The sequence below is a fragment of the Brachyhypopomus gauderio genome, unplaced genomic scaffold (assembly GCF_052324685.1).
Source record: "Brachyhypopomus gauderio isolate BG-103 unplaced genomic scaffold, BGAUD_0.2 sc56, whole genome shotgun sequence".
Taxonomy (NCBI): domain Eukaryota; kingdom Metazoa; phylum Chordata; class Actinopteri; order Gymnotiformes; family Hypopomidae; genus Brachyhypopomus; species Brachyhypopomus gauderio.
Window position 1 is genome coordinate 1,712,501 of NW_027506879.1, and position 24,355 is coordinate 1,736,855.

The 24,355-nt window shown below is 41.0% G+C and overlaps 2 protein-coding genes across 5 annotated transcripts in view; one reads left to right on the plus strand and one right to left on the minus strand.

Annotated features, from left to right (window-relative positions):
- The window catches only part of ndnfl (neuron-derived neurotrophic factor, like), a 16,448-nt gene extending 12,114 nt beyond the window's left edge, over nt 1-4,334 (plus strand). For all 3 annotated transcript variants that reach the window (XM_076987787.1, XM_076987789.1, XM_076987788.1), the window contains exon 4: nt 1-4,334. This exon is cut by the window's left edge. In XM_076987787.1, the coding sequence (XP_076843902.1) occupies nt 1-981 (981 nt within the window). In that variant the 3' untranslated portion in view covers nt 982-4,334.
- Nucleotides 4,335-14,933: 10,599 nt separating this feature from the next.
- On the minus strand, nt 14,934-23,837 carry ctsba (cathepsin Ba). 2 transcript variants are annotated; one of them, XM_076987768.1, is made up of 10 exons: nt 23,698-23,837; nt 22,900-23,023; nt 22,652-22,737; nt 22,269-22,383; nt 19,942-20,057; nt 18,209-18,294; nt 17,985-18,131; nt 17,304-17,420; nt 16,755-16,883; nt 14,934-15,403 (listed from the first exon to the last, which is right to left on the minus strand). In XM_076987768.1, the coding sequence occupies exons 2-10, from the start codon at nt 23,020-23,022 to the stop codon at nt 15,330-15,332; spliced, it is 993 nt and encodes a 330-aa protein (XP_076843883.1). In that variant the 5' UTR covers nt 23,023; nt 23,698-23,837; the 3' UTR covers nt 14,934-15,329. The 2 variants fall into 2 exon arrangements, with proteins under 2 accessions (XP_076843883.1, XP_076843882.1); XM_076987767.1 differs by having other exon boundaries at nt 23,652-23,805.
- Between the last annotated feature and the right edge of the window lie 518 nt (nt 23,838-24,355).

A 24,355-nucleotide genomic window follows, 5' to 3' on the forward strand; every position in this document is an offset into this window, starting at 1 on the left:
AAACATTTGGTTTTGCCAAATCTTAAGGCCGGACGGTGGCAACACTGGGACATCTTTGAAGACTATGATTCCTCAGCTATGACAAGATCAGACAGATATAAAGACAATTTTAAAGGTTGTGTGTGTAGGGAAGCTGAGAGTGTGTGTACTATCTCTGATTTGCTCCCAGACACACAGTACTACTTTGATGTTTTTCTTATCGACAGCATCAATGCCACAAGTGTAGCATACACTGGAACGCTGGCACACACTCATGAGGTGGCTCAGCAGGCTGTGAGCCACTTGATGGAAGAGCGAGTCCAGAGAGTCGCTCTGAGAGCCGGATCACAGGATCTGCGGCACTTCCGTTTCCGACCTCGAGGGAGGCATCAGAATGGTCTTCTCACTCTGCAATGCTGCAATGCCAGATGCAAAGCTAAAGTCTCTATTTTTAATAGAGGAAGACTTCTCTTTTCTAAAGAGGTCGGTAACCAATTGGCTCAAATATGGTTGGAGGGAGCCCCTTCATATCTTATTCGGCTACAGGCCCTGGAGGGTGTCCCTGCATCCAAACTAGACCTGGAAACTTCAAGGGTTCGCCTAAAACTGCAAGTGTCATCAGCGTACCATCGCACACCACCGCTGCTCCCACCAACTCTGCGTCTGAAGTCTTTTAACAAGCTGCGCAGCTGCAGCTCGGTCACGCTGGCGTGGATGGGGACGGAGCAGCGTGACCTGTACTGTCTCTACCACAGACGCATCGCAGACCACAACAAACACAACAGCACCGATTACTGTCTGGGGCCCCAGGCTCGTCCTGCCACTGAACAAATACTCTGCAAGTACTTCCAGGAGCTTGAGCCACGCCGGGCAGTGACGACTGCTGTGATCCGGGGGCTGGATCCAGGTGTCTTATACGTATTTGACGTCTATCTTATGAGACGCTGGGGACTGCCAATTAAGTATCACAGTAAAACAGTAAGGACCAGAAGAGAGTGCTGAGAGATGCAAGTGGATGTAAACAATCCAGAAGAGTCCAGGAGCAGATTACACTGACTGTTGGGATTTAAGTCCCATGGGACTAAATGGATAAAAACTGAGATATAACTTAGCAATGGCATTGAATGAGCCCACTGAGACACACACACACACACACACACACACACACACACACACACACACACACACACACACACACACACACACACACACACACACACACACAGATTAAGACTAAAATACACCAGCATAATCCAACTAACTCTACATTGTTCATTTTTATTTGTCATTATTTCAGGCTGTTCAATGTTAGAAGAGCAGTAAAACTTCTCTTGCATTACTTGAAATGAAAGCCAATGCAGTCTAATCATGCAGTCTAATCACGCAGTCTGATCATACAGTCTAATCATTCAGCCTAATCATGCAGTCTAATCATATAGTCTAATCATACAGTCTGATCATACAGTCTAATCATACAGTCTAATCATGCAGTCTGATCATGCAGTCTGATCATACAGTCTAATCATTCAGCCTAATCATACAGTCTAATCATGCAGTCTAATCACGCAGTCTGATCACACAGTCTGATCATACAGTCTAATCATGCAGTCTAATCATACAGTCTAATCATGCAGTCTAATCACGCAGTCTGATCATACAGTCTAATCATACAGTCTAATCATACAGTCTGATCATACAGTCTAATCATACAGTCTAATCATACAGTCTGATCATACAGTCTAATCATACAGTCTGATCATACAGTCTAATCACGCAGTCTGATCATACAGTCTAATCATACAGTCTAATCATACAGTCTGATCATACAGTCTAATCATACAGTCTGATCATACAGTCTGATCATACAGTCTAATCATACAGTCTAATCATTCAGTCTAATCATACAGTCTAATCATGCAGTCTAATCACGCAGTCTGATCATACAGTCTAATCATTCAGCCTAATCATACAGTCTAATCATATAGTCTAATCATACAGTCTAATCATACAGTCTGATCATACAGTCTAATCATACAGTCTAATCATACAGTCTGATCATACAGTCTAATCATACAGTCTGATCATACAGTCTGATCATACAGTCTAATCATACAGTCTAATCATTCAGTCTAATCATACAGTCTAATCATGCAGTCTAATCACGCAGTCTGATCATACAGTCTAATCATTCAGCCTAATCATGCAGTCTGATCATACAGTCTAATCATTCAGCCTAATCATGCAGTCTAATCATACAGTCTAATCATGCAGTCTAATCACGCAGTCTGATCACACAGTCTGATCATACAGTCTAATCATACAGTCTAATCATGCAGTCTAATCATACAGTCTAATCATGCAGTCTAATCACACAGTCTGATCATACAGTCTAATCATTCAGCCTAATCATGCAGTCTAATCATATAGTCTAATCATACAGTCTGATCATACAGTCTAATCATACAGTCTGATCATACAGTCTAATCATTCAGCCTAATCATGCAGTCTAATCATGCAGTCTAATCATGCAGTCTAATCACGCAGTCTGATCACACAGTCTGATCATACAGTCTAATCATACAGTCTAAACATGCAGTCTAATCATACAGTCTAATCATACAGTCTAATCATGCAGTCTAATCATGCAGTCTAATCATATAGTCTAATCATACAGTCTAATCATGCAGTCTAATCATACAGTCTAAACATGCAGTCTAAACATAGTCTAATCGTACAGTCTAAATATGCAGTCTAATCATGCAGTCTAATCATATAGTCTAATCATACAGTCTAATCATGCAGTCTAATCATACAGTCTAATCATGCAGTCTAATCATGCAGTCTAATCATGCAGTTTAATCATAGTCTAAACATGCAGTCTAAACATACAGTCTAAATATGCAGTCTAATCATACAGTCTAAACATGCAGTCTAAACATTGTCTAATCATACAGTCTAAATATGCAGTAAGTGGGCTACTAGAACCAAGACAAACAGGAACTAACAAAATTCATAAGAGGAAATACAGTATGAACACACACATCGAGAGAGAGACTGAGAGAAACAGAACAGCTTGCAGAGTGAAAGTGTGCCAGTCATGTTCTGCTAAAGCATGAAGCAGAGAAATAATTTAACAGTATAATAAATGTTTGATGTGGTTATTATGTATGATAAACAATTTTATGCAACAATAAATACATGTTTATCAAACATGACAGCATTCTGGGATGTGTTCACTTTACTTCAGTAATTGGCAAGGACAACAAAATCAAAATCGTCAAAACGTTTTTCACTGTCAATGAATGTTTAAATATTCAGAATGAATGCAAAACAGTTACACTTAACTGAGGGATAATGAAAGTCAAAGTAAAATTTATTCGCTTTTTACAACACGTGTTGTTAAAGAAGCTGTACAAGCTCATGGGTCCAGATCCCTAATGACCAAGCCACAGTGGCAATGGAATACTCCCTATGATGGAGGGGATTAGGAAAAAACCTTGGGAGGACCAAGACTCAAAAGTGAACCCATCCTCCATTGGGCAGCCCAGCTAGTAGAAGTCAATATTTAAAGTTCTAATTCTAGGCTGAGCAGTCATAGTCCCTCCAATGTGGATGGTGGTTCTCAGGTAGGAGGCATCGTTGCGTTCGTTGGCAGCATCAGCACATCCATTGGCAAGGCAGACCATCTTCTAGGTGCTTTTATGGAATTGTCTTGGTAGGAGCATGTAACCAAGATACAAAATACAGGTTACCTATGTGAACATCTAATTAAACATCCATATATATATAGGGCATGTGGCTCTGGCAGGCATACATATAGCAGCATAACTAAGGGGAGGGGCCTGGAGGTGACCACAGTCATGAGGGTCACTGAGACGTTACTTTACATCCAAATCATTATCATGACTAGAGTGAACACGACATGGCTGGATGACAGAATCAACATGTCAGATTACCAGAAGACTCAATGACTGGCAGAGTAGAATTAGAATGTTAACTGAAGGTTTGATTAAATAGGTGAGTCTTAAGTCTAGATTTAAATATTGGAACTGTATCAGAATCTCGGATTGGAGCTGGAAGACTGTTCCATATAGCTGAGGGGCTTTAAAGCAGAAAGTTCTGCCTCCGGCCGTAGTCTTGCTACTAAGTGAAATTCTGCATTTTGAGAGTGTAGCAAGCGAGATGGATCATAGTATGCGATGACTTCACCATTTAACGCCAGAAGAATTTTTTAATCAATTCAATATTTTCAATCAATCAATCAATCAATCCAATTTTATTTATATAGTGCTTTTTACAACAGTTGTTGTCACAAAGCAGCTTTACAAGTGCCGAGTCCTAGCCCCCCGTGAGCAAGCCAAGGGCGACAGTGGCAAGGAAAAACTCCCTAGTTTTCTGCATGAGGAAGAAACCTTGAGAGGAACCAAGACTCAGGGGGGGAACCCATCCTCCTCTGGCCGACACCGGTCACCATGACAACAACAACTATTTAAACAGAAAGAAATAAAGAAAAGGAAAAGATGTAGTAATGTCCATCATGGTGTAGGCTCATCCGGTCAGGCAGTAGGTGGCTGGCACTGGATGGATCGCTTGATGGATGGATGATGGATCGCCTCATCTCATTTTTCCTCGAGCAGGCGGGCAGCCATGTGGAGAAAATAAAACAGGGAAAATTAGCTCTGTATGAGGACATATACAGGACAGATAAAATTAAACACATTTCTGGAGTGTGGCAGCAACTCCGGCATTAATTTAAACTATTACAGCCTAGCTAAAAAGGCAGAACCAGAAGGTAACATAGGCTTGGGGGCATTCTGAGACAATGGCATCCATCCACTGCCCTGTCAACAAACTTAAGTGACCATGAGCAGTGACAGGACGACAGCACCAGCGCCCCAGTCTACCATAAAACCCTTCGTCTATGAACCCCTGGATCTATACCTTTATCTAAGGGGGGATATTAATTATCAAACGCTAAACCAAATAGGTGGGTTTTCAACCTAGACTTAAAGATTGTGACTGTGTCAGAGTCCCGTATGCAATTTGGAAGGTTGTTCCAAAGCTGGGGGGCCTTATAAGAAAAGGCTCTTCTCCCTGCTGTTACCTTATTAATTTGTGGAACTAATAAAAGACCAGCACCCTGTGATCTTAGTGGACGCGGGGGTTCATAGTAGGAAATAAGTTCCTGGATATTTTCACATTAGAGTAGGACTAATGTGATCAAATATTCTAGACCTAGTTAAGATTCTAGCTGCAGCATTCTGTACAAGTTGGAGTTTCTTTAGGGACTGTTTAGAGCATCCAATAAGAAGACCCTTACAGTAGTCCAATCTTGGCATGACAAAAGCATAGACCTGCTTCTCTGCATAAGCTAAGGAAAGTAAATGTCTCATCTTGGTGATATTACGTAAATGAAAAAAGGCAGCCTTAAGCTGGGCATACACTGTACGATATTTTAAATCGTGTACTCAGCTCCAGCTCAAACTGTACGACTAAATCGCAGGGAGAGTCGGCTCATGGAGCTGCTTCAACAGTGCGATACTCTCACGAGGAGCGATCTAAATTTCAAACATGTTTGATGTTCTTGCGACGCTGCGATTTCTGATCGGGAGTTAGTCGTGAGGTGTGAATCGCTCCTCGTTCACCTGTGTAAACTACACGATGCACGACACGCGATTGAGCCGCAACTCGGCCCGATCGCAAAAATAGTCGCACGAGTGAAAAATCGGCTGAAAATGGGCCAAAAATATTTAGTAATATTGCATATGTGTGTCAAATGAGAAAGATCCGAATCAATAGTGACACCTAAGCTTTTTGCTGGTAGATTTAGGTGTTACTGAAAAACCATCTAGGGTAAGAGGAATATCAGACCAATTGCTTCTAGCACCTTTTGGTCCAAGAAGCAACACCTCAGTCTTACCGGAATTTAAACGCCATCCAGTTTTTTTTATATCCTGTACGCAGTTCTCAATTTTGGGAGTAGTATTGACATCATCCAGATTAGAAGATATATACAACTGAGTATCATCTGCGCAGCAATGGAAGCTAATACCATGTCTACAAATGATTGTGCCCAGCGGTAGCATATTCAGTGAGAATAATATGGGGCCCAGTACAGATCCTTGTGGGTCACCATATTTTATCTTTGTGCGTTCTGAACATTCGTTATTTACAAGTACAAATTGGTACCGTATTGGAATATACTATAGCCTACTATATTGGAATAGTTCTCATCTTTGTGTGCATTTCTATGTGTTCTCTATGTAATTCTTATTCTTAAGAGTCCTAGAGTTCTTGATGGTCAGTAATAGTAGTACAGGGCCGTGGTGATACAGCCATAGCAGGGGAGAATTGCGAGTGGCGAGAGGGGCCAAGCCCCCACCAAGGGCACTACCCGTCCCGGGGTGCCAACAGGACCGAGTGCCCCGAACCCACGTCGATGGGCGGATCCGAAGTGCCCAGTCCTGCGTCTGGGAGATGACCGCCCTCGGTGGAGAGTCCGCCACGAACAGCCTAGAACACCCTCCCTGGGAAGATGGGGGAAAACACATTAGACACATTTAACGGGACGGACACAAACACACAAACAGGAACATTAACACACAGAGGAACAAACGGGAAAAAGGGATTTGGTACACACACGGGAAGACACACGAAAACAGGAACGGACACACACGACAGTGGCGCCAGGCTGCGCGCCAGGAGGAAGGCGATCAGGGGAGAGAGACAGGGAGCTGCTGGTGCTGCAGGCGCTGCGGTGGGCGGTCCTCCTCCTGCCCTCGCTGCAAACCCTCCACTGGGCGCAGCGCGGCGGGCGGACGCACCAAGTGCAGCGCGACTAGTCCCTCCCCTCGGTGGACCGTATGGGAGTCCCTCTTCGCCCTGGGATCTCCCACTGGACCCAGCAGTGGGAGCGGCTTCCTCTTCTTCCATTGCCTCCTCACTGGCTCGGCTCCAGCTCATGGGCTCCTCCGGGCTCTCACCCATGGAGTACTCCATGGCGCTGGCCTCGGAGCGCTCGGAGGACACGCCCTCTTCAGGAGACCTCCTCCCCTTCACGGTCCCAGTGGAGTACTCAGACTGGAGCAAACTCCCTTCCTCCTCTTCCTCCGTGTACCGTTCGCTGTCTGTGTACTCGGTATAATCTGAGCACACGGAAGAGGGACGGTCTTCTTCCTCCTCACCCTCACCGTAGTATTCGGTTGGGGCGGAGCACACAGAGTGGGGATAGTCCACCTCCTCTTCTCCCTCGCCATAATCTATGGTGGGCGTGGAGCATATAGAGGGTGGACGGTCCTCTTCCTCCTCACCGTAATCGACGGTGGGCACGGAGCATATAGAGGGTGGATGGTCCTTTTCCTCTTTTTCCTCGTCCAGAGAGTCCGCCCCCTCGAACCAACGTCACGTTTATTATAACGTATATAGCGCTTGTTTAGCGCACAGAAAACATGCACACACAACGTGCAGACTCAGACATTAGACAACGACGAGCACAAGACACTGCGCGAACGCACATTAAATACAGACCACATCAACCCCACGTGATGACGAGATGAGCCACAGGTGAGACAGATAATTACAAGACGCACCCGCACCCACGGAGATACACTGACGCAGACGAATAGATGCAGACAACGTTAACACGCCCCAAAGGAAGGGTTCGGGGACCGTAACGTGACACATAGCTGGTTAGGACAGAGGAAATTTAAACATTTCCGGAGTATGGCAGCAACTCCTGCATTAAATTATTACAGCCTAGCTAAAAGGGCAGAACCAGAAGATAACACAGACTTGGGATCACCCAGAGACACTGGCATTAGGCCTGTGTTGAAAAAATCGATTTTCCGATTCAGAATCGATTCGCATATGATGATCTGATAATCGATTTGTACGTCCAAAGATCGATTTTTTAGTGAACTTTTACCCCCGCCTCGTCACTGAATTCACGCAGGCGTGCTCGGTCTAACTAACTGTAAAACAACATGGCGTCGGACAGTGTCGGTAACGACGATAGTCAAATCGGCAATCTAAAAACAAGGACAGTTTATCCAGTGTCAGTGACTATTTACAGTTAGTCCATGTCACTGACAGTTTACCCAGTGTTTTTACAGTTTAAAAAAGTTTAAAATGTTCTTGTAACATTGGGCGCAAGGCGATGGACGAGACAGAATTATTTGCACTTTACAAATTGTTACGTTTATTACATTTACCGAAGCGCAGACAGTGCACATAAAACACGTTTACATAGAACATGTGTGACTCAAACAACGACAAGCACAGGACACTGCGCGAACGCACATTAAGTAGACAAACCACACAAACCCCACGTGATGACGAGATGAGCCACAGGTGAGACAGATGATCTCAAGACGCACCCGCACCCACAGACGCAGACGAGTAGACGCAGACGACGTAAACACACCCAAAAGGGAGGGGTCAGGGACCGTAACGTGACAGTTCTGTTCTTATATTCGCACTTTAAAGAAAAATACACGTTTACATTTTATACTTTCAGTTTATTAAGTGTGAGCACTTTTAAAATAAAAATGCATTTGGTAGCAACAGCTTTTGGGTGAATTCTTAATTATTTCAATCATAATAATAATGCACTGGTTAGTGTCCCAGTAGGAGTCCACTGTTGCAGATATAGACACCTCAAAGATGTCCTCTGTTTATTGTCCTGGATTACCTTTCTTGAAGGTAGATGCCGCCTTATTCGGAGTGTCTATTTGCACCCGGGTACAAGTAGCATTTGCCACACAGCGAGGCTATTTTCACCCCTTAATTTAAAAAAAGAAAGCGAACCCATCTGCGCAGGTCTACCAATGAACGCGCGGGAGCGAAAAGGCGCAAATTCAAAGGAACCGCTGGGAAACGGAGACAGTAGGAAATGGTAAGCAGAATAGTTGGTTAATAGTTATGTATAAAGGTCCATCACTCAATTTAACTCTACATTTTAAGATATATATTTAAGAAATAGTGTGAGAATTATTATCCAACGAACACTGTTGACTGAACACTGATATATTTTTGAGCTAATAGGAGCATTATAGCCAACTTGCAAACGTCATCTTTTATTTTATGTTCACAGACAATGAAGAAATCACTTCTAAAACGAAGTTCAGAGGTAAAGTTAATTCCAGTTTGTGATAAATGTAGCTATATTTTATTTTATATTCTGTTTATTGATGTAAATGTTTGTTTGCTGCTCAAATAACAGGGAGAGTCGGCTCGTGGAGCTGCTTCAACAGTGCGATACTCTCACGAGGAGCAATTTGAATTTCAAACATGTTTGATATTCTTGCGACGCTGCGATTTCTGATCGGGAGTTGGTCGTGAGGTGTGAATCGCTCCTCGTTCACCTGTGTAAACTATGCACGACACGCGATTGAGCCGAAACTCGGCCCGATCGCAAAAATAGTCGCACGAGTGAAAAATCGGCTGAAAATGGGCCAAAAATCGCACAGTGTACGCCCAGCTTTAGACACCGAACGAACACTTTAAACCAAACACGGGGTAAACGCATACAAACTAGAAAATCAGGCTACAGAAAACACAGACGACTGAGCAACGAAACGAGTAAACTCACAGACCAGGAAGCGTAGAACACTGAACAAAGAGCATGAATAACAAGAGCACAAACTAACCAATTGGAACAAAACAACCGATAACTGATATGTAAAACACTGGGACTCTAAACACACAGAACTAAACTAGACACACAGGTGAAGACATTGATGACACGGGCGTGTCAGACGAGGGGAAACCATGGAGACGGACACGCAGGGAACAACACAGACACGAAGAGCAGGAACCCGAAATGACAGTAGTCCTACGTGACAGTCGCATTGCAATGTGTATAACAAAAGATGTACAGTTGTCCTTTTGAATTAAGGTTTTTGCATGACAGAGTCAATATGCCAGACTTATAATGTAATGACTATTTTATATAAGCTAATATTTGTGTTTTCTCCCAAGAAGGAAGAAAAGCTAAAGAACATTTGTGAAGGATACTCCTTCGACAGTTGTGAGGAATTCCAGAGAGCACTGAGATTATGGAGTGAAGAGGGCTACCATCCAATGCACAAAATTAAAATTTATTTAAACATGTAAATAATAAAAGGCAGATGCTATTTGCACCCGGGTGTACATAGCAGTGTGTGCTATTTGCACCCGGGTATATGCAGCAGTGTGTGCTATTTGCACCCGGGTGTACATAGCAGTGTGTGCTATTTGCACCCGGGTATATGCAGCAGTGTGTGCTATTTGCACCCGGGTGTACATAGCAGTGTGTGCTATTTGCACCCGGGTATATGCAGCAGTGTGTGCTATTTGCACCCGGGTGTACATAGCAGTGTGTGCTATTTGCACCCGGGTATATGCAGCAGTGTGTGCTATTTGCACCCGGGTGTACATAGCAGTGTGTGCGGCAAATGCTACTTGTACCCGGGTGCAAATAGACACTCCGTTAAATAAACAGAAGACAGATGTAGGTACCATGCTAAACCAGCAGGTGGCAGTACCACTGGCAACACATGGAACAAGCTTGCTTTGACGGAAGTAAGGGTGTGTCTACAGTTCAGGTGTTTAAATACCCTGAACAGCCATTCATCTCTCTCTCTCTGGTTTGACTGACACAGAGGTTAGACCTATTAAAGAGAGGCTCCGCCATTTCTCTCTCTCTGGTTTGACTGACACCGAGGTTAGACCTATTAAAGAGAGGCTCCGCCATTTCTCTCTATCCGGTTTTGTTTGAGAGCACGCGAACTTTGCTACGACTAACAGCAAACAGCTGAAAGTCGTACTACTTAATTAACGAGCCCGAGTTACGGTGTAATCTAACCAGCAACCGATCAACGTTACCGCGGAAACAGATTCACCGAACGACTTCAATCAAGCTTGCTAACGCGGCCACACGGACTGAAACAAAGGCGATCAATTCCCTGTAGTTAAACCGTGAACGAGACACGGGCTGTTTCTCAATTCAGGGGCTGCAGCCCACGAAGTGCGCATATGTAGGCCGGTTACGTCACTGCGCCGCGACGAGGCTGTCCCAATTCGTGGACTCCTTCTTATGCGGCCGACAAATGTAGCCTTCAAAACCCCGAAAACGAAGGACGCATCTGAGTATCCTTCGCGTTCCACCATATCCCAGGATTCATTGCTCTATGAACAATAAACAGGCGGAGTCTAGTGTATGGGCCAAAGAATTCGTTTTTAAATGTCGGTATTTTTTAAATATGGACATTTATACTGCAATGAGATGCTAAATAACATGCCAGTTATTAATGATATTGCAGGTAAACATGTGCTTTGAGTATTTACTAAACGTAGTTAAATCCTTCAGATACCAAACCATTAATTACCCTTAGTTGATAACTAAATGTTATGGTTCTGGTATAATTAGAATATGAGACTGATTCTAAATTAATGAGACTGATTAATAATTAAGGTAAAACAAATTATATCTACTTTAAAGGATTAGTAGGTGAAACCCCTACACAGAGGTTCTTGTTCTTGGAATGATGTCCAGACTTATTTAAATCAAATGGATCTGAATGCCAGACAATGTGTTAAGAACCTGGGCGTCACCTTTGATAATGAGTTCAGCTTCAAATCACACATCACGACTACATGCAAGACAGCTTATTTTCACCTTCAAAACATTGCTAAGGTCCGAGATATGCTCTCTCCTGCTGACAGTGAAAAACTTGTCCATGCATTTATCACATCAAGGCTAGATTATTGTAACGCTGTTCTATCTGCTCTTCCAAAGAGCTCTATTTCTCACCTACAGCGAGTTCAGAACGTGGCTGCAAGGGTTCTGACCCGCAGGAGAAAGAGAGATCATATTACACCTGCACTCCACTCACTGCACTGGTTACCTGTCAGCTTTAGGATAGATTTTAAGGTTCTAGTCATGGTTTTTAAATGTCTTCATGGTCTTCAACGCAGAGTCCACAGGAGAGCCGCCTCAGTCATCAAAGACCCCACCCACCCCCAAAACAGACTATTCACACTCTTACCGTCATCAAAGACCCCACCCACCCCCAACACGGACTATTCACACTCTTACCATCATCAAAGACCACACCCACCCCCAACACGGACTATTCACACTCTTACCGTCATCAAAGACCACACCCACCCCCAACACGGACTATTCACACTCTTACCATCATCAAAGACCCCACCCACCCCCAACACGGACTATTCACACTCTTACCATCATCAAAGACCACACCCACCCCCAACACGGACTATTCACACTCTTACCATCATCAAAGACCACACCCACCCCCAACACGGACTATTCACACTCTTACCATCATCAAAGACCCCACCCACCCCCAACACGGACTATTCACACTCTTACCATCATCAAAGACCACACCCACCCCCAACACAGACTATTCACACTCTTACCATCAGGCCGGAGGTACAGGAGTGTAAAGTGCAGAACCAGCAGATTAAAGAACTATTTTTTTCCCACTACCATCAGACTCTTGAACAGCTGAGCTTATTTCTACCCCACAAACTCTTTTGCGTCATTTGCACTACACTATGGGCTACAGCAATATATTTATTACTAATGTATCCCACCATTGCACAATGTAAATAATTTTGTAAATAATTTTGTATTTAGCTTGAGAGTATGTTTGTTTTTATATTTCCATATTTTATTCATTTATTCTTTTTATTTCTTACTTTATTTACATTATTACATCCAGGGCGGACAGCAAAGTAGGAATTTCATTGTACAGGGAAGCTTGCACCTTACTGTACATATGACAATAAAGCTTTGAATCCTTGTCCCTCTTTACCTCAGTGAAATGGTGGTTAGAGATATGTTCCAGTCAGGTCTCCCAGGTCTTCAAACAGTAATCTACTGGTGATTCCTAAAAGCCGATTAAAGATTTAGCCACTATGGCCCACAGCTCTGGACCTCTCTTCCTGAAGAGCTCAGAGGCATTTCATCCCTGCATAGTTTCAAGAAGAGTCTCAAAACATTCCTGTTTAAATCTGCTTTTAGTTAAGAAACCCTCAATCTTATTTACTTTATTACATTATGTTGTCTATTATTTTATAATTTGTCACTTTATTTCATTATTTTATTGTGTTTCCTTTTTATATTATCTTATTTACTTAATGTTTTTACATTTTATGTTATTTTAATATTTTTATCTTTAACTTCTTTTAACATTTTCTCTTTGTCTTTTTATTTATACTGTAAAGCACTTTGAGTTGCATGTATGTATGAAAGGTGCTATACAAATAAAGATTATTATTATGTCCAATAACATATTACAAATATACCATTTGTATATATATATATATATATTATTTCTTTATATGTGATTTCTTTTTCATATTATGTCCTAGTTCTTTTCTATTCTGATTGTACTGCAAGTACATGGCAGCTATAATCTTAATTTCCCTGAAGGATACTCTCAAAAGGATCAATACAGCTCTAATTGTAATCTAGTCTAGTAAAAAACTTGTTGCTTGGGTTCTATAAACTTGACAGTAGGGGAACAAATCAGTCTCAAATTTAAAATTGAAATGTAATATACAAAATGGTAATGTAATTCTAAATCTGCATTTACATGTACCTCTCATACAAGCAACTTTGAGCTCAAAATTCAAATGCAATAACATTTGCAGTTTGGTAGATGTCTGTATAAAAATATGTTGTATCAATATACAATTTATAATAAAAATGTTATTCACTTAATTTGGATTCCATGATGCATTTGAAATGTAATTTTCAACCTCCTCACTACACTAAAAATGTCAGAATTCAAATGTTAACTGGGAAAATACCTCTCCTGTTTGCAATAACATTGACACGAACATTTATATTTTAGGCATTTAGCAGACGCTCTTATCCAGAGCGACTTACAAAAGTGCTAAGTGTTTAGTCAGAATATGCATCTCTATCTAGTATAAACGAACAGCACTCAATCTGTCTCATAATATAATATGCAAATAATTATATACTCTAACAAAGTTTGTTACTGAAGTAACTCAACAGCTTATAAAAATCCTATTTAGCTTTCAGTCCAGATAAAGATCATAAAATAAATACTACTTGTGCAGAGGAGTTAGCTGGTTAGCATTAACCAAGCCTATGAAGGTTAACAGTCTTAGGAATGAAAGCTTGCGACATGTCTGGCATTTTAATATAAACATACATGATTTATAATGTGCAGGGGAGAAAATACAAAAGACAAATGGAGAAAACGAGGGTAAACAAAGAAATATATTTGTGAGATAACAACCAAGAATTGAAGCCATATAAAACACACACACACACACACACACACACACACACACAATACTACATGGTAAATACCAGACACAAACTCAGACTATGAACCTATGGACAGAGACATCAAAACCAGGAATATACAGAGACTGGTTAGTGTTAGTAGTTGGAGTCTTACTGATTATGTGGGGTGGACAGGTGTAGCAAACAACCTCAAACAGGTACTTCTAATATAGAATAATAAATGGAGTGGAAGTGGACTTTTTAGAAGCAGACAAACAGGTCTTTGAGGGCCAGAATTTTTGCTGCTTGGCAGGTGTTCAAATACTTATTTGAAACAGTAGTAAATGATTTTAAAAACTCATTGTGATTTCCAGAATTTCTTTTAGATTACGTCTCACAGTGGACATGCACCCAAGATGAAAATTTCAGACCCCTCCATGATTTCTAAGTGTGGGAACTTGGGGTGTTCAAATACTCATTGTCCTCACTGTAAATAATAGACAGCAGTTGGTCCAGGCCCAAAATCATGCAAGATTTGATTAACCAGGTAATCAGGTTTTGAAGTCCACAAAGCAAAATATTGGCATACTTTACTTATTACATGTATAAATACATAAACATCCCTAAACTAGAAATAGACAACTTCCTGTTGGTCAATTTGTTTATAAAGGGCAATGGTGTATCATTTTTGGTACAATTTTATTTCAGGTCTCACAGGTTCGCTTATTACATTAAGGCAAATCAAAAACAAACTACAGGTGTTAAAATGGAGACTGATTAAACCAAACAATACAATCCTTAAATCAGCATAATCATTTAACAGTTGAACAATAAAACCTTAAAAAAATAAAAGTAAAAAAATCTTACTAGTAGTAAAACTGTCTATTGATAGTAATTTAAAAAATGTATGTCATGGCTGATTGGAGTCCTATGTAAATCAGGAACTCCATAGTGAGAAAATGCATTACTTAAGAACTGAAAAATTACTCTGAAAATAAAAATCTATTAGCAGATTTTCCTCTTATAAAACTCCATTTCTGATTTGTATTTTTCATTCCTTGTCTGCCTTCAGCTTCATCTACTGAGGGATTCCAGCAACAATCTCAGACTCAATACCACAGTGGTCCACACCTCTCAGGATCTTGAAAAAACCTGAAATTACAAAATTTAAGCCTTTAAAGCAGCTACAAAGCCTGGTTAAATGCCACTGGCTGAATCTGCAACGTTGAATTTGCAAGCATGGCATTCATTTGTGCTTAAGACTGGTTAATTACATAATTGTTATTATGTTACACCAAAGATCTTGTCTGCAGTGAAAAGGCTGTTCCAGGGAAGCAGGAACAAAGCCAGTAAAATTAATCTGTAATTTAAAGTGACATCAAATTAGCGGAATTTAATAATGAAAACTAATAGTACAGGTTTAGGATGGAGATTATAGCTGTACTAAATGAAGGTGTAACGTCATATGGTTGAAGAACATTTGCTTCTCAGACTACAGTTAAGGAACAACCCAGATTTATTGTACTTAAATGTGCAAGTCAATTGTATTGACAGCACCAACTGGTCTGAATCTTGGAAACTGATGACAGAATGTATTGAATTCTTCCAATGTTTCAGCACATGGGTCCTATACAATTTGCATTGTCATTATGAAGCAGACCAAATATTCACTCAGACAGACTAATTGGGGTCCCTGAGGCCCAGATTAAGAGCTGCTTAGACTATGAGATCGCACAGGTGAGAGAAAGCCAAACTTAAGGCCACTGTTAGTTTTTGTTTCTCCCCTCATTATTTAGTAATTGTACATACAACACACTAGTGCGTTGTAAAAGTTTACTTCAAATATTTTAAAAGCACTTGTATGTGGGCACAGTCAGAGGAATTTTTAATTTTTATTTATTGTTGTGAGCGTGTTGAAGAGAAAAAATATAGTAAATCCCAAACCAACCCAACTCCCTCAGTTCTCAACACAGTGCACTTCAGCTCTCTAAACATGCACAGTCCTGTCAGTTGTTGGGCAGGATCCTTTCAAACATTACTGCTCTGGAAAGAAGACCATTTCTATTTGAACTTGAGGCTCGAATAGCATGAACACCAAAGAAACACTTAAATATAACCCAATCATGAGAGCTTTTGTAATGACATATACTTATAATGATTTATATTGGCATCCATCATCACTATTCAAGTGTGAACACAGGAGAATCAGAGAACTAGGTGACTAACGATCCAATTTCAGTACTCAGGAGTTTATGGAAACAAAAACTAATCATTTGAATAAGAAACCATCAATATTGGGTAGAGGGAGAGTGTCGGAGCTCTAGTTAATTCACATGAATCAAATGTATTCTGTAATGCTAAATAAGGGTCATTTATTCATGAAGGGGCTTCCCAGTAAACCCAGCAGCTTTTATTTTCTTCCAAAGTTTCTAAATTGTAACAGAATATACAAATTGTGACAATTATCAGAAACATGTTACCATTTAAATGATTGTGATCTTACCATCATCACCCCAGTCAGTGTTCCACGAGTTTGCTGCCAGCCAGTAGGGGGTATTGTTCTCTTCTCCCCAACCCAAGATCTTGATGGCATGGCCTCCCACTGCAGACCCACTGACATGCTGATATACTCCTGGAATACGCAACAGGTAGGAAGCAATTATCAGTGAGGCAGTTACAGCTAAGATGCTGAATGCCAACAACCAGCCACTTAGATTCTCTCCAGCAGGTGAGTGAGGCTGCATCAGACAGACTGATGGATATTATTAGAATAATATGGATATCAGACAGACTGATGGACAATTTTTGTTGCTGCACATTCTTTTGGTATTATATAATTTTTAAATGCATCATTTTTAAACAGGAATGTATTGATTTTTTTTATGTTGTCAACAAAAGAATAGAAGACCACAGAGAATAGAGAGATCGACACTAGAGACTACAGAGACTACTGGGACTAGTGAAACCACTGAGATTAGAGATATTGTGAGATTACAGAAATTGAGACTATAGAGACTGTGAGACTACAATCTTGACGGTACATGTTGCTCACCAGATTTGTACAAGAGAAAATCCTCGTATACAGTGAAAGCTCCTTCCACTGGGCCATTTTTGAAAAGTTCTTGCTTAATCTGACTTTCATCAGAGGGAACGTTGTAGGCAGTCTTTCCTAGAATAAGTAGTAATGGGTTAATATCCAGGAAGTGTCATGCTGGTGAGGTTAAGGTGCAGATTACAGAGTGCAGATTACAGTGAGTTCCCGCTTAACGACAGACGGGAGTTATGACTTTTTTAATGACTTTTTTGCGTGGTGCGTGGAGGAGCAGTGGCAGCACAGTGGAGTGATGTGGGATGTTGTGGAGTGTTGTGTACAATAAGCTGAGGCAGCGCAGCCTCCACCGCAGCCCATCTCGGCAACATGATCACTCTCACGCTGTATGCACGCACGAGAACATTGTTAGTTTTTTTTTCTATACTGTATTTACGATCAAAGCGTATCTAAATCTAGGGTCACGCCTAATGACGAAAAATGCTTTTACGATGGACTTTTCAGTCTCTAACCCCATTGTTAAGCGGGGATTCACTGTACTGTTGCGTTTAAAACTGTTGTATATTCAGACACCATTAAAGCACCTTATGATTAAAGCACCCGAGTGATTTTACTGACGTCTGTGATCGTTAAAATGCTCAACTGCAAAATGAACGTGTATATATGGTCCATCAAGGTGCTTACCAAAGTGTTTGTCTTTGTTGTAGGAGACCGTGTAGCCAGGTTCACACTTTTTATCACAGCTCGGGGTGTCCCCTCCCTCCCCCGTGCAAGGGGGGCGGCTTCCATTCACATGGTGCTCACAAGGCTCAATGGTGTAAGGACGACAACCTGCGAAACAGCATCACAGTGTTCAAGTCTAATTCTACATACCTGCGATTTCCCGGTAGAATAGAATGTACACTTGCCAATATGAGAGTTGTAGAGTCCACCAGACACCAGACCCTCATTTGTCCAGAACTCCCAAGCAGCAGAAGGGTATCCACCATTACACCTGCCACATGAACAACAGAGAATTAGTAGAAGACTTGACTAATGACCCTGTGATTTTACTGCTCAATAGATTTTATGGGAACAAAAAAAACCTTGCAATTATGAACAATGTTGTGCAGAAAGCATGCCAGTGTACCGGTTTTGCGATATTTGATGTTATTTCACTATTAATTTGCTACACTTTGCATTTAAGACATTTCCTGTAGAGTAGTAGAGTATAGTAGTACAGCCGAGTTGTTCAATTATAGCTCAAAAATTGATCAGAAACTCCTATTCTACATGTTTTCACAAGACCATGATGGTAAAATATGAAATTTGTTTAGAAATTATGAATTATTATGTATTATGTTTAGAAATTACTTCTCCCTGAGAACTGTGTTTTGAACAATGTATTTTCCACTTTGTGGAGTACTGGTTTAATCACTTTGCTGCGTTTATAATTTGAGAGCAGTGTTTGGTTTTGCGCACTGGTTATGTTTTGAAGCGAAAGACTGATTTTGCCAGAGGAGTGAGGTTTTGAAAATATTGCTTGAAGATGCAGTTTTGTGTTTAATGTTTTAAGAAAATTGAGCGAGGTTTCAGAAATTGTTTTAGTATTTCACAAATTAATTTCTAGAACATTGATGTATCATATGTAACTTTTTTAATATTAAAACTTAACTTATTGTTTTGTTAATTATTAATCAACACAATGAATGTCAAAGCAAAAACTAAAAAACTAGAAATAGAGCCATCTGCAGCGTTTTGCTCTGCTTGTATTTCAGGGGCAGCAAAAAACTTTTGGCTTGCAGTTTTAGTCATCATGACTTCTTCAAACCACTGTAGTGTTGACACTGACTCTTCCTTGTTAACCCTGTTACATGTGTGAGCTTGATAAAATAAATTAGAGCTTCTAAATAAATTTAGAGTGTCCCACGTGTACAATTTAAATTTTAAAGCAATGAATATGTTTATCTCTGAAGAGCCGATTGCTGTGGCACTGCAATAACGTTAGTGGTGGACATGGCACCACACTCATGTTCCAGCAATAACGTTAGTGGTGGACATGGCACCACACTCATGTTCCAGCAATAACGTTAGTGGTGGACATGGCACCACACTCATGTTCCAGCAGCTCTGGTTCACTGACTGTGATGCGGTCGGAAGATCCGAATCATCACCAACCGCAGGGTACCAACCCAGAGACAAGTAATGTTGATCTTTTATATTATTATGGACTACAGTTTGATATGCATGGGTATTGAATGTATGATGACGGCCGTCGAATGTGTGGAGCGTATGTGTGATTGTTGTGTGCTGTGATTTTAGATTACCGGAGTCGGGGGAGAGAGGAGGCGTGACCCGCACCTGCTGGGGGAGGGGCCTATGATTTAAAAGGCGTGCAAGAGAACCCGCAAGGGGGGAGCACCTTGGCTATGGCGTTGCGTCGGGCCTGACGCTGTTGACTTTGTAGTTGTTTATAAAGAAAATAAAGTGTGTTCGAAAAGAAAGAAACGGAGTCCTGAGTCCTCTGAAACTTTATTCCCAAGTGCCTCCATACCACTACTGGCTCACTCTACCACACTGACCAGTCAAGAATGCTGAACCTCTCCAAAACCAGCCCAACATGAACACAGTGTTTTAGCCTCTCCTGGGTTTATTCACTCACCCCATTCCACAGCTGTCACAGCAGGTCAGCAGGTCCTCAGCGGAAATCTCAATGCTCAGCTTGCCATTGCTATGGATACAGGTTCTATCAGAGATGGCTTCAGCTGCCCCAAAGGCCTGAAAAATGAACCAGACAGACACAATTCATGTCCATCTTCATCTTCTATTGGGAAGTAAACAAATGAATAAATGTATTAGTCTGATGCGTTTCCTGCTTATTTACTTACTCCACATCTAAAAGCACAATGACCCAATATATCACCCTTGGAACGTTGTGATTCCACTTCCTCTTACTACCCATTTAGGACTCGCAGGAGTCATATGGATGAAAAGTTTTGGGATTGCATCTTTTTCTACGTCACCCAGGTACAAACACCTAGACATTTGTTGTGACCAACACCAGGAAATGCAGGCCCATTTATACAAGTGCTGATGCAGAACAGAACAGAAATCAATGAAATTGTTCTAAAGATCTATTCATTAATTCCTGCTCACTATAGATTGAAACTAGTAACTTTTTCAAAGTGTGGCAAAATTCCTGATGGTCATTAATTGTGGTTGCTTACTATGTAAAGAAAAACTCACTAAATACTGTCCAGCATCAATCAAAATGGACAATAGTCTCAAACACGCAGGTGTGCAGACAGCATGCAACATGGACTCTTGTTGCAGTGAAACATGGTGGAAGGCGATGACTGGTGAAGTTTAGTTGTGGAGTTGGGGAAGGGGTTGTGTGTCTTAACTTGCCAATAGCTCGTCCCCTTGTGTCTTAACTTGCTAATAGCTCGTCCCCTTGTGTCTTAACTTTCTAATAGCTCGTCCCCTTGTGTCTTAACTTGCTAATAGCTCGTCCCCTTGTGTCTTAACTTGCTAATAGCTCGTCCCCTTGTGTCTTAACTTGCTAATAGCTCGTCCCCTTGTGTCTTAACTTGCTAATAGCTCGTCCCCTTGTGTCTTAACTTGCTAATAGCTCGTCCCCTTGTGTCTTAACTTGCTAATAGCTCGTCCCCTTGTGTCTTAAGTACTTCCACTTCCATTACAACTCTACTCACAATCTCTTTAAAATGGGGTAATTCCCTTTCACTAAGAAGTTTGAATCTGCCTCTGTAGTCGTGGAATTTTGTACTCAACTTGTTTTTCAGTTTATCTACACATCAGAAAGTACATCATTATTAGTATTCTCCAAGAGCTTTCAGTTAAATCTTTGTGGCAATTGGTTTTTGATATAGCGCCTTTAACATACTCTCCCCTTCATTTATCTTGTGCTTGTTAGTAGATGTACTGCTCTTGATAACATGATTTATATGAAGACTAAATATTTAGACAATGAAGAATAATTAATGGTTAAAATTATGTGCCTGTTGCGAGTGCATTTTGGTGGGTATTATTGCATCAGTTCCATGAGTTGACCACTAGATGGTGTTAGTTCAACAGTTATACTGTTCTTCAGTATTAATCTTTGCTCTATATTTCATTAAGTCATGTCCATTATGAGGGTTTTTTTTGCTTAATTATGTAAATGTACAGTACAATATATTCTTCACACACAGATTGCCACAACAGCTCTAGGAAAGATTTTTTTTGTTAATCTCATAATTGTGTTATAAAATTGTTTGGTGTCAATATAAAAGGTCACTAAAGCATTCCTTCCACCTGTGTTAAAATTGTAAAGCACCTTGGGTATTCTGAAAGGCGCTATATAAATTGAACATTCATTCATTCTTTCATAAATGAACCCACAGGGAATACCCTGTCCACTGCCCCCGACTGATTTCAGCCATGGTGAAATACTGCTCTTCCACATTCAACAAAATAACAATAATATAATATTCTAAGTATTACTTAAATGACTACATAGAATACATTTTTATTTTAATGTAGGAGGATGTGAAAAGCCAAAATGAAGCTAAAATTACTAGACTTTTTTTAAATGGCCGATATAGGTTTATGGTTGGTTGTCAGTCTTCACATCATACTTTTCAGTCTTCTCTGCACTCCAAACCTGTTTCAGCGTTTCAGGTGTACAAGGCTAAATGCTTCTTAACATCTTTACTGTGGCAGCAGTCCCACTTATAACTACAGTCAGGTTCTTTTGTTAAGACATTTTAAATAAAAGCAAACTTGTGAAAATGTCTGTCTATATACACAATACTACTTTCTTCCCTGTGGTTTGATCTCAGTGTACAGCATACAGAGGTGGGATGATCGTACAGGTGGCATGATCGTACAGCAGGAGTGGAGCATCTCAACACACAGGAGTAAATTTCCACATCACATACAAAACTGCAGAAAGCTCAACAGGTCTGATGTTGAAAACAGAACACATACCCAGCAGGAGCCGCACGAGCCCTGGTCTCGAATCTCCTTTAGGGTGGGACAGTTGGGCCACTGCTCCCTGGCATCAAACGCTTTGGGAAGGCTGATATCTCCTGCATACTGAACCCTGCAGAAGACCACAGGTCAACAACAGAGCTTTGCAACAAAGACAAATGCAAGACAGAAGGAAAAGATACTGCTGAGTGAGAAAAGCAGAAACAAGCCATGTGAGACATCACGAGAGATTATTCATCATGCAGTACTGAGAAGAACAAACTGTACAAACATAAGAACGCATCAGGCATGTAACCATGGAACAGCTTGAACGGTCACAGTTCACAAACGACCACAATCTTGTTACTTAGTGAATATCCAATATGGGTCAGTGCACTCACATGACTGGAAGTTTGGGACCTTTCAGCATGGTGCCACACAGTCTCTTAAAATAGCTGTAGTCTACATTGTGGAAATTTTGTCCAGCCTTTAAAGAAGACCACACAGAGAAATAAATTAAAAACTCCATTTAAAATGATTCTATTAATGGAATTTGCATCCAGTTTTTTGACATTATGAACAGGGCTAATTTTGTTATAATTAATTAACCTTTCCTTGAAGGTACACAGACATTAATCACAGCACTTACTCGCCATGTTGTATTAGCTTTATTTATGTAGTTGACCATCTCATGAGAGAGAGGAGATATATGGGGACGAGACCAGCTCACAGAGAGCGCGGACAGCAGAGCGAGGACCACCGCACATCTCATTCTTGAACACACAAAGAGCACATTAACATTAACATTCAAGTCATGTCCAACAAGAGAGTCCAACTCATTCAATCAATGAAACATAACCCGTTATATGAAACTGTTATATGATTGAGACAAACATGTACAAGGACATTTTATGGCAGGAAATACAGCAGACGGATCCATTCAAATCTGCCGTAGACGAAACGCAACATCAAAGCCCAAAACAAAACGTGACCAAAATGACATGGCATAAAATGTTGCTGCTATGTAGTCTACCAGATCTGTAGCTGCGGCTTCGAGTTGATGTTCAGAGAAAAATCGGTTTGAATTAGTGTCAGAATTAGAGCAGTTAAAGGTTCAACATTTAGTTTTGGTCTGGAAGCCTTTACAAAAACAACTGGGCTCTACACGCCAGTGTTAAACAACCCTGATACTTATCTGAGAGAGAAACGAGAGAGAAAGTATCATCTCACTCCGCTACTGTTACTTTAGTTTTCATTTTACAGACTTTGAAGCAGCGGCCACACTCTAAACTACTAAACTCACTAACGAAGTTTAGGTATATATTTCTTAAATTAGTAAAATCATACTGCGTAGTGTCAACACAGCACACCAAATATGTTTGCAGAAGAAAGAAGACTCACGTAATTCCCCGAGCACGGTGATAAAGGTGAACCTGTGTGACTTTACCTGCTGGATATATTGTGACTGTCTCGGCGGCTCTTTCCCTTTGATCACGAGACACTGTCGCAACGTGCTGACTTCCGCTTCCTCTTAAACCAGTACCAGCGACATCACGTGATTAGTCATGTGCGCTTGAAATTAGCAAGGTTTGCTGGAAAATTCTCAACGTCATGTGACTTTAACGTCAAAATAAAAGCTAGGAAAGCACCCCCAAATAATTGCCCATATACTGTTTTACTGCTAGCTAATTAAAATTAATCGCTTTAGTGTCTTATATTTAAGTATTTTCCTTATAAAACAATTATTGAAACAAAGTCAAGTCAACTCAAGTCAAATTTATTTATATAGCGCTTTTCACAACGCATGTTGTCACAAAGCAGCTTTACAATCGTATGGGTCCAGATCCCTAATGAACAAACCAAAGGTGACAGTGGCAAGGAAAAACTCCCTATGATGGTGGGGATTAGGAAGAAACCTCGGGACCAGGGGCGGATCTACGGGATCTACGGGCCCACCCTGATTGGCAGCTGGGCCCACCTAATCACAAGCTCAGAATACAGTTTCCCGTATGAAAATGAATGAAAATAAACTATAATTGCTGCAGGATGGCGCCCAGCGCACGAGTCATTTAATGACCATACACCCCCCCCCCCCCCCCCGAACA

What these genes read in the sequence shown, in the direction of transcription:
- ctsba (XM_076987768.1), bottom strand. Translation starts at nt 23,022, where the DNA reads ATGAGATGTGCGGTGGTCCTCGCTCTGCTGTCCGCGCTCTCTGTGAGC. An exon ending in TGTGACAGCTGTGGAATGGG is followed by an intron (nt 18,295 to 19,941) that starts GTGAGTGAATAA and finishes TTCATGTGGCAG; the next exon opens with GTGTAATGGTGGATACCCTT. An exon ending in ACTCTACAACTCTCATATTG is followed by an intron (nt 18,132 to 18,208) that starts GCAAGTGTACAT and finishes GCTGTTTCGCAG; the next exon opens with GTTGTCGTCCTTACACCATT.